Raw genomic sequence first — 15044 nt, forward strand, 5'->3', positions numbered from 1 at the left:
GATCAAAAAAAAAGAGTATTTTAGATCATTCACAGCTAAAAAAAAAACCTTGCTTATTAAAGATTCTTGTGCATACAACTAAAGGAGAAAAAGATAGAGATAAAAAAAGATACTTGGGAATTAGCTCACAATGGCAGCTATCCTACAGGTTCAGGTTTGATTACAGTACAACAGACCACCTTGTATTTACATACCATCTTCAACATAATAAAAATGTTGCAAGGCACTTCACTGGGGCATTGTTAAACAAAATATGACACTAACCTTCTGAAGGAGATATTTGGGCCGATGACCAAAGGTTTGTGGTGAAAGATTTAAGTTTTAAGAGCATTTTACAGGAAGAAAGCAAGGCGGAATATTTTAGCGAGGGATTTCCACAGCTTAGGGTCCAGGCACTGAAGGTGTAACCAATGATGTTGCAATTAAAAGTGGAGATGCTCAAAAGACTATATTTAAGGAGCGCAGATATGAAGAATGAAAAGGTTGGAGATTACAGAGATAGGGAAGGATGAGTCCATGGAGGGATTTGAAAACAAGGATGAGAATTTTAAAATCAACACATTGTTTGACCAGGTGCCAATGCAAGTTGGGAGAGAGGGGCGATATGAAGAGGGATTTGATGCAGGAAGGAGATCTGTGCAGCAGAGTTTTGGATGACCTCAGGTTTATAAAGGGTAGAAGCATGGGAAGCCAGCATGGAGAGCAAATAGAATCTGGAAATAATAATGGCAGAGAGGATGGTTGCAGCAGATGAGCGACGGCAGGGGTGACGTTGTGTGATTTTATGGAGGTGGAAATAGGCAGTCGTAGTGATGGCATGGATTTGTGGTTGAAAATTCATCTTGGGATCAAACAGAGGTTGTGAACAGTCTGGTTCAGCCTGAGATCATTTCAAAGAAAGATGGAATGAGTGACCAGAATGTGTTTTTGCGATGAGAATCAAGGATAATGGCTTCGGTCTCCACAGTATTTAGCTGGAGGAAGTTTTTGCTTATCCAACACAATGTCGTCAAGCAGTCCGACAATTTAGAAATATTGAAGGGGTTGAGAAATGAGGAGGCGAGGTAGAGCTGGTTGTACTCAACATACATGTGGACCTGCATTAAGTTTTCAGATAATTCACCAAAATACATACAGAGCTAACCATTTAATAAACTATAAATAAAATTAAGTTCCTTTCACCTGTTGAATGAAAATCAGGTGCCATACAAACAACAGTTACTGCATTGAACTAAATATAATACAATTTGCCTGCAATTCCCCATATAATTTTATTTATCTTTACAGACAAGTTTATTTGAAGAATTGGAATTCGTAATATTTTCAGGCCTGATGCATCAACAATCCTTCAAATTGCTCCCTTAAAATGCTTTTCTGGTAATTATAGGTCAACCTGGGTCTGGACATTCACCAAAATGCCCTCAGTTAGCCAATGAAACTTGCGACATTGGTGAACCAGCAGGTCAATGCGTCCACTTTTCATGGACTAATGAAAACAGTACTTGTTAAGTTGATGTATACATATTCTTGGACTTTTCACAGTAGCTTCATACTTGTGACAAAAGATTACTTTTAATACCCATTATGTCAATTTGTAACTTCCTTATCATACAGTTTGAATCATGGGTTTTCCTGACTGAATTAAAAGCACTCCAACTGGAGAATATTGACAATTTTGTTGATCAACTTCCACTCTCGATTTCTTATAGGGAAAAGCAGTTGACGTTTTCCCAAATTTACAAAATGCACTTACAATTTTTGGCAACACTACCAAAGAGAAACTTCAAATTCAAGGTCTTTTACAAGTAAGGAGTCAAACTTTCAGATTCGTAATCATAGAATCTACAGTGCAGGTGGCGGCCAAACGCCCCTTCAATCCGCACCGGTCCTTGGAAAGAACACCCCACACCTCCACCCTATCCACATAACCCAGTAACGCCACCTAATCTTTTGGAAACTAAGCGGCAATTTAGCATAGCCAATCCACCTAATCATGTTTGGACTGTGGGAGAAAACCAGAGCACCCAGAGGAAACACACGCAGACAAGGGGAGAAAGTGCAAACTCCACGCAGACTGTCGCGCGAGGCTGGAAGTGAACCTGGGACCCTGGAGCTGTGAGGCAGCAGTGCTAACCACTGTGCCACCATGCAGCCCCAATGTAATCTCCCGACATAAATACTGCCAGACCTGTTGAGTTTTTCCAGCATTCTCTGTATGTTATGGGCTGGTTTAGCTCAGTGGGCTAGACAGCTGGTTTGTGATGCAGAACAAGGCCAGCAGCACGGGTTCAATTCCCGTACCAGCTTACCCGCACAGGCGCTGGCCGGAATGTGGCAACTAGGGACTTTTCACAGTAACTTCATACTTGTGACAATAAGGGTTATTATATTTCAGTAAAGTTTGTTTGTAGAACTCCAAAGAAACATTTTCTACAGGGTTACAGAAGAATTTACAAAACTACAATAGATACTGAGAGAAGTAGAAGGTTTCTTTGGGATTGGTAGCACAGTAACAAAATTAAACGTTACATACAATAATGATGAGGAACACATTTTCAACCCAATTTTGGGAAATTAAAATCTAACCTCCTATGTCATCAACAAGCAACAATCTTCATTCTAATTGCGAACTGACATCTATTACAATATTGCAAAGGATCAAATTTCTCAAGAGGTAGGTAACAACAATTAATATTTCAGTCCACTGTTTTAGAACACAAAGTAGAAAACTCAAAAGTGGTTATCAACATACAGAAACAATGCATATATATTATATACATATATATCAAATATTGACCACTCTGATTTGATCACAGCAAATACTTGTAGCTATAAACAGCATCGTATAGCAACAACGATTAACTATAAACTAAAAACAATAAACCCGCACTTATTGCTGCCTTCAAGAGAATTTCACAACCATAGAAACACATTTAGGAACGCCTCCTGTTTCTGATACCAAATGTTACTGAGACCCCAGCTCCCTCCCTCCAACCATGTATGTCCCCAAATACCTGCTCCAGCTCCCCTTACACCACACCAGGCATTTCACTCGACATTACCTAAACCCTGGACCCTCCTTGGAACTTTTCGAAGGCGGCGCCGCATTAGCCCTTTTATTGAATAGCTTCTGCAGCAGGGTGGGAGCCATTTTGTACCATTTTACTGGTACAAAATAAGAACGTTCGGCAGCATTGTAGATAAAAGTTAAACAACTCCATCTAGACCCTCGCCGTCATGTGACTGGCGCGCGGCCGCCAGGCGCGGGCGCGCGCGCGCTCCCATTGGCCAGAGCCCGACAGCTGCCGACTGTCCGATTGGACGCGGTCTGGGGAATGCGCCCGCTGATTGGACAGGAGCGGACAAACGGACGTGCTGTCATTGGACTGATGCTCCGAACGCACCACGCACGCGTCCCACAGTCCGCGCGATTGGACGGCGCGGCGGCGCGCGGCTGGAACATGCTTTTCCCATGTGGCCGCTGAAAGGTGAGGAGGGAGAATCTCGGGCTGGGCTCCAAGCTGCCGGCCCACCCGGTGAGCCAGTGTGCAAGGTGCATGCACGCTGGCAGCCACTAACTGGCACTGGTCCGCTGGAGATATAAATAATAGAAAAAAGGTAGTCAAAGGAAGAATGGATCTATTAGGGACCTGAAAGTAGATTATTCTGTGGAGCCAGAGGGCATAAGCAGAGTTACTGACTAAATTTGGTGGCGCCAATGGAACTGTGAATCGGACAGGATGGGGAGAAAGAGACCACTCAGGAGACAACTTCCCGAACAACTTCAGGAGCTGAAACTAGACGTCGGTGTGGGGCGATCAACAATGTTCCTGGGCATTCCCAAAACTTGATGGTTTTAACCAAGTCAAAATGGAAGTTGATACGGGTGCAGCTGTATCATTGATACCTGAGACAATTTATAATTAGAAGTTGAAGCATCTGCCTTTAAAGCCATTATATTATTATCAAATGTTTTCCTGAGGACATAAACAGAAGAGGTTGTGCCATTAAAGGGATGCATTATGGTGGAAGGAGAAATAACTGGAAAGACGGAAGGGTTATCCTGATTTATTTGGTGGAGCCTGTTCGGAGAAAATCAAACTCAACTGGGGAGCAGTAAATCAATTAATGGATTCAAAGAGTGACCAACAACAACTTCTAGAGAAGTATACAAAGGTGGTTGAAAATTCATTGGGCTCATTGACAGGAGTTGAAGTTCAATTTTAAATCAAGCCAAACAGTACAAAATGTCTCAAAGCTAGAACCGTGCCATACACCATCAGTCCAAAAGTTTAAAAAAACACAAAAAAATAGTCCAAATAGGAGTCATTGAACCAGTTGCTGCAAATGATTGGGCAACACCAATAGTTCCTGTACTGTGTTATGGGCCAGGGTTTAGAGAACCCCAAAGTGTATCATGGAGTTCACCTGACCCACAACTTTTAATAGATTGTGGTTATCGGGAGCACAAGGGCCTACTTTACAGGTGTGATGCAACAGAGATCTAAAGTACTTTTAAAAACAAAACCATGTTTATTTATGAATCCAGTTAACATTTTATAAACATCTTAACAACTATCAACACCAATAATCCCCACAGAAACAATATTCTATAAGTAATCCTTAACCTTTCCTTGCAACATCCAGAAGACAAATACCCTCTTCAACACCGATATCAGGTTTAAATTCTCTACTGAGAGCAGTTATCACTTTTAAATTAGCAAGTGATTTGAAGACATTCCTTTTATAGAAACATATAGAATTTACAGTGCAGAAGGAGGCTATTCGGCCCATTGAGTCTGCACCGGTCCTTGGAAAGAGCACCTTACTTAAGCCCACACCTCCACCCTATCTCCGTAACCCAGTAACCCCACCTAACCTATTTTGGACACTAAGGGCAATTTTAACATGGCCAATTCACCTAACCTGCACATCTTTGTACTGTGGGAGGAAACCGGAGCACCTGGAGGAAACCCACGCAGACACGGGTTTCCGCACAGTGACCCAAGCCGGGAATCAAACCTGGGACCCTGGAGCTATGAAACAACTGTGCTAACCACTGTGCTACCATGCCGCCCACAGAAAGAAATCAGAATTACAGCTGGTTTTGCTGGATGCAGCTCCCAATCTGCAAAACTAAGCTAAACACACCCTGTAGCTGCTAGCTCAAAGCGAAAGTAAAACAGACACAGCCGAGCTCCACCCACACTCTGACATCACTGCAGCTATTTGATAAACACCCATTTCTTAAAGGTATTCTCATATGACGCCTCCCCTCAAGAAAAAGAAATAAACCATCAACTTCAAGATGGTTTCATTTTTCACCTTTTCACTTTTTAAGAAATCTTGACAATGAATATACGTTTTTTTTAACAACACAAAACACGCAAACATTTATAATAACATAGTCCATTTTAGTTCTTCTTCCTCCACCGAACCTGCTTCTCTTCACATTTGTAACAAAGCATCGACTATCACGTTTTCTTGTCCTGCCACATGTATTATATTTAAATGGTAGCCATGATGTGGAGATGCCGCGTTGGACTGGGGCGAGCACAGTAAGAAGTCTGACAACACCAGGTTAAAGTCCAACAGGTTTATTTCAAACACTAGCTTTCGGAGCACTGCTCCATCCTCAGGTGAACCTCCTTCCTCAACTGAAAGCTAGTGTTTGGAACAAACCTGTTGGACTTTAACCTGGTGTTGTAAGACTTTTTACTATTATATTTAAATGAAATGGCTGTAACAAAAACTCCATCGAAATAGTCTTGTTATTTCGGAATCGCTCCAAAAACGTCAATGGATTATGATCAGTACATATAATTGTGTCAGACGGATTGCTGGTCACATAAATTTGAAAATGTTGCAAAGCCAGCACCAAGCTCAATGTCTCCTTCTTCAGGGTAGTACGGTGGCGCAGTGGTTAGTGCTGCTGCCTCATGGTGCCGAGGTCCCAGGTTCGATCCCGGCTCTGGGTCACTGTCCGTGTGGAGTTTGCACATTCTCCCCGTGTTTGCATGGGTTTCGCCCCCACAACCCAAAAGATGTGCAGGGTAGGTGGATTGGCCACGCTAAATTGCCCTTAATTGGGAAAAATTGAATTGGGTACTCTAAATTTATAATTTTTAAAAAATCTCCTTCTCAATCGTTGAATACTTCTTCTGGTGAGAATTCAATTTCTTTTAAAAATAACCAATAGGGCGCTCTAGTCATTCGTTGTCGTCTTATAGAAGCACCGCACCTACGCCCACAGCACTCGCATCAACAGCCTCTTTGAATGGTTTTGTATAATTTGGGGTGGCTAACACAGGAGCAGTGGTTAACACAGCCTTCAGGCAGTCAAATGCCTGTTGACACTCCGCTATCCACTTAAATTTGCTAGTCTGTCAGTGGAGCAACCACACTGCTAAAGTTCGGCACAAATTTCCGGTAGAATCCACTCATGCCAAGAAATCGCATTATTTCTCTCCGTGTTGAGGGTATTGGAAACTCCCCAATAACTTGTTTTCACAACCCGTAGGACAATTTGACCACGCCTGATTGTATGGCCCAGGAAGGTGACTTGGGCTTTTCCAAATTCGCTTTTGGCTAGGTTTATCACCAAACCCGCTTCCTGAAGTCGATCGAATAACTCCATCAAATGCTTTAAATGGTCTTTCCATGTCTGGCAAAAAATTACCAGATCGTCGCTGTATACCGCACAATTGGGTAATCCTGAAACAATTTTGTTAGTTAAACATTGAAATGTGGCTGGGGCGATTTTCATGCCAAATGGCATAACTTTGAATTGGTATATACCATCTGGAGTCACAAAAGCTGAAATCTCCTTCACCCTTTCGGATAAAGGTACCTGCCAATAACCTTTAAGTAAATCCAATTTGGAAATGAAAGCGGATTGTCCCACCATCTCAATGCAATCCTCCAAGTGTGGGATAGGATAAGAGTCCGTTCTTGTAACTGCATTAACCTTTCTATAGTCCACACACAACCGTTGGGTCCTGTCCGGTTTTGGTACCATCAATATGGGTGAGCTACATTGGCTGCAACCCACTTCAATTATGAAGCATACTTTCAATTTCCTTGTTAACCTGTGCCAATTTTAAAGGGTTGAGTCTATATGGATGTGTTGCCAATCACCACCAGAGTCACCAATAATGTTGCCAATTAATAATGATGCTCTTTAGAATCGCCAGGTATCAAATGATACCACCACAAGGCTTTACCGGATATCGGTAGGCTTTATCGTACTGGGTGTGAAAGCTGCTAAGGTGAACTAAACAAGATTGGTGAGCCTGTTTGACATCAGCCATCTCTTTATCTTTAGCTGCCAACTGTTCCCGGAGTTGCTCATTAATCTTTTCACATTCACTGTAGTTTCCCTCATTCTTCTCCTCTTTCTCAACTAGCTGTCTGCGGAGCATCCTCACGACCTCCTCTGTGCCTCGCAACTGTGCCAAACAGGACACTATTGCCATCGGCTTTCGCACTTTTGCTGCATTTTTCTTATGCACTGTGGTGATCTCTATGTGTGCATGTACACAAGGGGCTAATGTGTCATCAGTAGCACCACATGATCACTAGAGGGCCGGACCAACAGGGGTATAAAAGGCAACCACATTGGGGCTCTCTCTCTCTCTTGGGTGCACGGTGATCAAAGCAACAGCAGACTAGTTTAGATAGCCAGTGGAGTTACGTATAGTTACCACAGTTAGATCTTGTTAACCTTATCATTAGTATCAAAGTTAAAGTAAAGAACTCATGTAAATATTGTTGTAGTTACTCAATAAACCTTTTGTTACTACTGGAAGAGTTCAAATCTTCTTCATTGGGATTCAGAATACCTCATCACTAACCAAGGTTTGAGTAGCACATGTTACCTACCAGACAGGTAACAAAACATGGTACCAGTTGAGTGGCTTTAACAGAACTAGTTAGATTAGGTTAGACAAAAAGAGAAGACTGGACATTCGACTGTGGAAGATTTTGCAACAAATGGATCCTCAACGACTAACTATGGGACTCATTGGACCTCTAGCGCAGCTGGAAACAACCGGTAATTTAAGTTATGACTGGAAAAGATTTGAGCAGATATTCCAAATATTTATCGCAGCTAATGGTTTAAGCACAGTCTCTAACACAACGGAAATAGCACTACTACTCTCAATAGGAGGACATGAAGCTAGAGAAATCTACAATTGCTTTAATTACTTAGAAGGTGAAGATGACACCAAAATAGAAGTAATACTCAAGAAATTTGCTGAACACTGTAAGAGTCACTGGTGAGATGCTGGAAAGATTTAACAACTGTCATAAATGCCAGAGAAATGGAGGGCCCATCACTGATTTTATTACAAATCTCAAGTTAATACCAATACCACAAGGCTATGATTATGCTGATTTCAGAGACACTGATAATGAATCAATTAATTTCTGGACTATCTGATAAAAATTTGAGGGAAGAACTATTACAAAATGAGCATCTAACTCTAGAAACTGTTATACAAAAATGCCTTCCTTATGAACAAAAACAAAATCAATACTGTGAGTCTTTACAAACACAGAATCAGTGTCTAGAAAACAAAATCGGTAGAAACGTGCCAATACTCACCACGAGGCAGAGGCAGGGTTAAAACAGAAGAAGACGGAAGTTCTGAGCGGCAGCCATCTTGAGAAAGGAGCTGCACATGCACAGTTGTGCAAAGAGCGCACAGTAAAAGAAACTCGAATTGCGCATGCGCAATCGGGTCCTAAGCATAGAGGACTAGGACCACGTCCACTTAAAAGGGAAATGCACAAAAATGAACAAAAAGAAATTTAAAGCTGCAAAACCTAATTTTCTTACCTCAAAAGACAGAACAATGCCCGAACTTACACCAGCAGTTGACAATAACGTTCACAACAACCTGGAACAAGCAGTCTGCACCACCCAAAGTGAAGAGCACAATGAAAAATCCAAAAGCACGGTAGCATTGTGGCTAGCACAATTGCTTCACTGCTCCAGGGTCCCAGGTTTGATTCCGGCTTGGGTCACTGTCTGTGCGGAGTCTGCACATCCTCCCCGTGTGTGCGTGGGTTTCCTCCAGGTGCTCCGGTTTCCACCCACAGTCCAAAGACGTGCAGGTTAGGTGGATTGGCCATGATAAATAGCACTTAGTGTCCAAAATTGCCCTTAGTGTTGGATGGGGTTACTGGGTTATGGGGATAGGGTGGAGGTGTTGACCTTGGCTTGGGTGCTCTTTCCAAGAGCCGGTGCAGACTCGATGGGCCGAATGGCCTCCTTCTGCACTGTTAATTCTATGAAGATGATTTGTTCATTGAACATGAAGAGAACGAAAACAACTCCGAAACAAAAAGGGATGATTTGTCTATCGAACAGTACACACACTACTGCTCAGACATGGCTGAGTTATTCGGACATGCTGATCACAGCATCAGCAACAAGGTTGAAAAGCTCACCACTACTCTTCTCATGGTAGATGAATCCAATACCATGGTGCCATGGCAGATCGTCAATACATTAGATGACAGCAATACCCAAGACGAAGATGACGCCACACAGAGAGCACAGAACGACTCCGTTGAGAGAGCACAGATCGACTCTACAGCGAGAACACTGCACGACTCCACAAAGAGAGTGATGAAGGACTCCACAGAGACAGCGATGAAGGACTCCACAGAGAGAGTGATGAAGGACTCCACAGAGCGAGCAATGAAAAACTCCACAGAGAGAGCGATGAAAGACTCCACAGAGAGAGCGACACTAGCCTCCACAGAGAGAGCGACGCAAGCATCCACAAAGAGAGCGACGCAAGCCTCCACAGACAGCTTGGTGACAGACTCAAAAATTGAATCAAGCAAACACTCCATAGCGAACGCCATGCATGAACAAGACCATGAAGATCTATCAAGCTTATTTGAGCCACCAGAAGAAGACTATGACAGTCTACCCAGCTTATTTGAGCCACCAGAAGAAGACTATGAAAGTCTACCCAGCTCATTTAACCAACAAGAAGACACTGAATGTCTACCCACTGTATGTGAGACAAGTGACGAAGAAATCACAATTCCCATACAGGATGTGCAGGATCACAGCGAGACTGACATATCTCAGCTCGTCTGCACAGAAGCACTCAACAATCAGAGGAGGGCTACTCATGGGTCCGGAGAGACCACGTCAAATGAAATTGTGAAGATTTTGACTCCAGAAGAGGAGCACCAAGAGTCCAGAGAGACCACGTCAATAGAAATCCTGAAGATTTTAACTCCAGAAGAGGAGCACCAAGAGTCCAGAGAGGCCGCGTCAATAGAAATCTTGAAGATTTTGACTCCAGAAGAGGAGCACCAAGAAACCAAAGGTGATTCAAATGAACCAGAAATAAGTCCGGAAGAGGAGCACAAAGAGATCACAGATGATTCAAGTGAACCAGAAATGACTCGAGATGAGGAGTAACAAGGAAGCAAAGAAGAGGAATCAATTTCACCACAAATGACTGATGTCACCAACATCAATGCAACATCAGATCATTCTCACAATTCTCAAGTAGAAAAGCTCAATGTAACAGATACCACAAAGGACACTGACACCAATAACTGTGACAATGACTAAAATCATCCACACGGAACACTCATTGAAATCAACAGGAACAACAAAAACCTCAAGAAGCACAGCAGAAACAAGAACAACAGCAACAGCGAAAACAACATGCAGCGCAACAACAACAAGAAGCACTGCAGAAACAAGAACAACACAGCAACATCACAAACTACAAGCACAACAACAAAAACTACAAGAACAACAACAAAAACACCAAGAAGCAGAACAGAAACAACAAGCACAACAAGAAAAACAACAAGAACAACAGCGAAAACAACAAAAACAAACAACAAGCAAGACAAAAACAACAAGAACGACAATGAAAACAACCAAGACAGGAACGACAACAATGAACCAACGACCTGTGCAACATGGTACAACTCTGCACATGAAGGGCAATGCCACAGCTCACTGCAAAACAATGGCAAGAGCACAAACATGCCATGGCATGGCAACAAATCTCACAAATTCACATTTGCTCCATAACAAACAAGCAAACCAGCTGTCAAGAAAGATGACATGCAGAATCAATACCACAAACACAAGAAAAAGTCCAGGTCAGACAATAAAGATGACATACAGAATCAATACCACAAACACAAGAAAAAGTCCAGGTCAGACAACAAAGATGTAACACAGAATCGCTACCACAAGCATAGAAAAAACAAAGCATAAATCAGACAACAAAGGGATTCGACCATTCAAATACCTCAGTGATGACTTCTTGGTTACTTAAACACAGGAACACTGATGACATTCACAAAGAAATAACAACATCAACATCACCACTTCAACAACAGAAGACGAAAGCAACTCGACCGAACAAACTCATAAAGTATGGACTCACAACATTTTTTTTATTAAGACTGGACTCATAAATATTAATTGGCTTAGTATAATCGTCAAGATCATCACAACTTGTACATAATGTCATTTGTCTACCTATTTTACGCAAGAAAGAAACAAAAACTTAAGAGACTAAATGTATTAACATTTGATGGACAAACTCATTGATTTGCTGTAATGCATTTGCAAGCTGCATCCATTATGTTTTGTTCAATTTTCTTTACAACATACAGAAAATATGTAACACGAGAAAAAGGGGGATGTGGTGATCTCTATGTGTGCATGTACACAAGGGGTTAATGTGTAAAGGAATTTTTAATTTATGGGATCTTAACCTGTCGAACTACGCCAAGTTTGGGGGAAGCTTAGTTGATGAATCAAGTCCTGGCGCAATACGACAAGTTGTAAGATTTGTAATATTTGTAGACTGTGCCAAGTTGTTTGATTCCTTGTATTATTCGACTGTGTATAGTTGAAGGAATTTATATCATCTCTGCTATTCGGTTATCAGTAGCACTTTGCGAATACTGGAACGCAGCAGAAATTTGCAGTATAAACTCCTCAGGTGCCAAAAAGAATTGTTTTATTTGTAGTCGCTTGATTACAATTTGAAAGTCATTTAAAAGGCAATTCGTAGACAATTCGAATCTTTCAGAGAATTACAGACATTATCTTTCTTTGCTTAGGCAGACAGCTCGAAAGTAACTTTTAAAAGGTCAAAGTCTGGCAATGGAACATGAAGAGAGAGAGAAAGCTAATCTTCAGCTAAACTCAAAGTCAAAAGTGGACTAACATCACTGACACAGACTGTTAGACTGACAGAACCCCCAAAGACAATTACCTAAAAACTAAACACTAAAACCAAAAAACAACTGGAGACTAGAATCAAAGGCAAAAACTGACTAAACTAACAGAAAGACAACACAGCACAACACACCTTCAAAGACAATAAAACCACAGACAACACACGAAAAACTAAACTAAAATGGCGGGGGAAACTTTTCAGTTATACACTTTCATATCTGTCTTAAGTCATCTAATCACACCCCAATATAATCCTAATTGGTTTGGGTTAGACTCAAACACATTTGATTTGATGGCAAGCCGTCCATCTTCAATGTGCAACATCAGCTTTTCTGACCGAGCTGTTATCTGCATTGTGAACAATGGTGCCTTCATGTTGCCGTGTAGTCAGTCCCTGTCCTTGACAATTAGCACAAGCAGTGTCAAATTATCTTGAAAATATGCATTTGCCAGAACAACGGACTTCAGTAAAAGTGAATTATGCTGTATAAATGGGTATTTAAAACTGGGGCTCAACATTTATGCTTAAACAGCTATCTTTTACCTATACTAGTTGTATTTGAAATACTTGGCTTCTACAATGTGTCACCAGTAGCACCGCATGATCACTAGAGGGCCGGACCAACAGGGGTATAAAAGGCAGCCACATTGGGGCTCTCTCTCTCTCTTGGGTGCACGGTGATCAAAGCAACAGCAGACTAGTTTAGATAGCCAGTGGAGTTACGTATAATTACCATAGTTAGATCTTGTTAACCTTATCATTAGTATCAACGTTAAAGTAAAGAACTCATGTAAATATTGTTGTAGTTACTCAATAAACCTTTTGTTACTACTGGAATAGTTCGAATCTTCTTCATCGGGATTCAAAATACCTCATCACTAACCAAGGTTTGAGTAGCACATGTTACCTACCAGACAGGTAACAAAACATGCACCTCGGTTAGGTTGTCCCACCAAGTTTGTCCTATGCTTCCTGGACATGACTTCATTTGAACAAAAATTGGACCAAAGGGGCCATCCTTTCTCCTTTAAATACTTCCTCAACTCTTCTTCCCATATGGGGCACTGCTCTGCTCTGTTGGTGCTGCGACCTCGGGTTCCTGTGGGTTCATTAAATGTTCCATCGCTTTTGTGGCTCTTGCTTCTAATATCTCTTTTCCTACCATTAATCCCTGTTTCCTATCGTTAATTTGGGACAGGGGGCTAAGGCGGCGATTTGAACTGCGGGTATGGCCTAAGCTATTTTCCGGTTCACAATTCCTCGATAGTTTTGACACAATCTAACGAGTTTACCTTATATCCCTGTTAGTACGCATGCAGGTTAGTACACACTTCTGAAATTCAATGATTTGGCCGATATGGGCTTGCACTTGTGGTTGTTTCTCTTTCGCGCAATTGGATTTCAAAGTTTGTGGGTTCTCTCGGAGTGACAAAATCACTTCTAATTCGAGTCCCGTCAGAGTTCGCCAATAATGTTGCCAAATTAACTAGATATGGCAGTTATTAATGATAATATTGCTTTTCAGAGACGCCAGATATCAAATGATACCACCACAAGGCTTTATCGATCAAAGGACCACACAACCAGTTAGTCAGTTCAAGTTTAAAGGTGGTTTATTTACACACAAGGCTTACTTCGACATGCAACACAAAACACTACAAGTTAATCTACACCTAACAACTACAATAACCTATACTTAACTTCAGGGTAACCGGCTCTATGCAGATGGACAAGGCCTTTGTCCGGATCTTGCGTGGCTGGGTGAAAGAAGTGGCTGTGTTTCTGCTGGGCTCATCCGTCTGGTAGCAATTGTTGGTCTTGAATTTGTCTGTCTGGTCGTTATGCTGCACTTGGGTTGGCATAGGCCGGATCCAAGAGAGACTGAAATCATGGCTGCATTGCTCCACCCTCTGATTGGTCACATACAATCAGGGGCTGCCACATCACTTTTGGGGTGGGCACCAGTGCTAATCCTGGGAAGGCTCCGAGCAGGACCTCGGTGCCGCCTAGTCTGGAAGATGATGCAATGCACTTGATTGTCCCATTGTTATTTTAATCGCCTTGAATGGCCCATTTGCAGGTGTGAATTCCTGCATACTTCTGGTCTGCCGTTTACAAAGATACAAGCTGCAGCTTGTCTGTGTCCCCAAACCGGGCCATAATTCCCATCATTCTTTGCAGGTGGCCATCTCAGATGGCTACAGATGTTGTTTAATTGGAACAGCATTTCCCACGTCTACATCATGGAAAGCCATTTTAGTGCTTCCCAACTTATCTCCACAAACTTTTTTAAAAAATATATATTTTATTAAAGATTTCAAATACAATTTTTTCCCTTACAATTCAAAGAAATAAAAATAAAAGTAACATGATAACTGCAATATAACATTTTGTAACTAACATAGTAAACTAACCAAATAACACTAAGTAATTAAGTAATACTCCCCCCCCCCGTCCCCTCTCCCCCTCCAAAAACCGAAACAATTTACCCCCCCTCCCTCCCCCCACCCCCCCCCCCCCTCCCCCTGGGTTGCTGCTGCTGGTCATCTATCTTCCCTCTAACGTTCCGCAAGGTAGTCGAGGAACGGTTGCCACCGCCTGGTGAACCCTTGAGCCGATCCTCTCAGCGCCAACTTCATCTGCTCCAGTTTTATGAACCCCGCCATATCGTTTATCCAGGCCTTCAGCCCGGGGGGTTTCGCTTCCTTCCACATGATTAAAATCCTACGCCGGGCTACTAGGGACGCAAAGGCCACGACATCGGCCTCTTTCGCCTCCTGCACTCCCGGCTCATCTGCA

General features: G+C 42.2%; 1 protein-coding gene across 5 annotated transcripts in view; it reads right to left on the reverse strand.

Annotated features, from left to right (window-relative positions):
* Positions 1 to 3248, reverse strand: part of LOC140408500 (folliculin-interacting protein 2-like) — a 178380-nt gene extending 175132 nt beyond the window's left edge. For all 5 annotated transcript variants that reach the window (XM_072495774.1, XM_072495773.1, XM_072495775.1 and 2 more), the window contains exon 1: positions 3063 to 3248. In XM_072495774.1, coding sequence (XP_072351875.1) covers positions 3063 to 3151 — 89 coding nt within the window. In that variant the 5' untranslated portion in view covers positions 3152 to 3248. The remainder of the gene's footprint in view (positions 1 to 3062) is intronic.
* Between the last annotated feature and the right edge of the window lie 11796 nt (positions 3249 to 15044).

The sequence above is a fragment of the Scyliorhinus torazame genome, chromosome 3, assembly GCF_047496885.1.
Source record: "Scyliorhinus torazame isolate Kashiwa2021f chromosome 3, sScyTor2.1, whole genome shotgun sequence".
Taxonomy (NCBI): domain Eukaryota; kingdom Metazoa; phylum Chordata; class Chondrichthyes; order Carcharhiniformes; family Scyliorhinidae; genus Scyliorhinus; species Scyliorhinus torazame.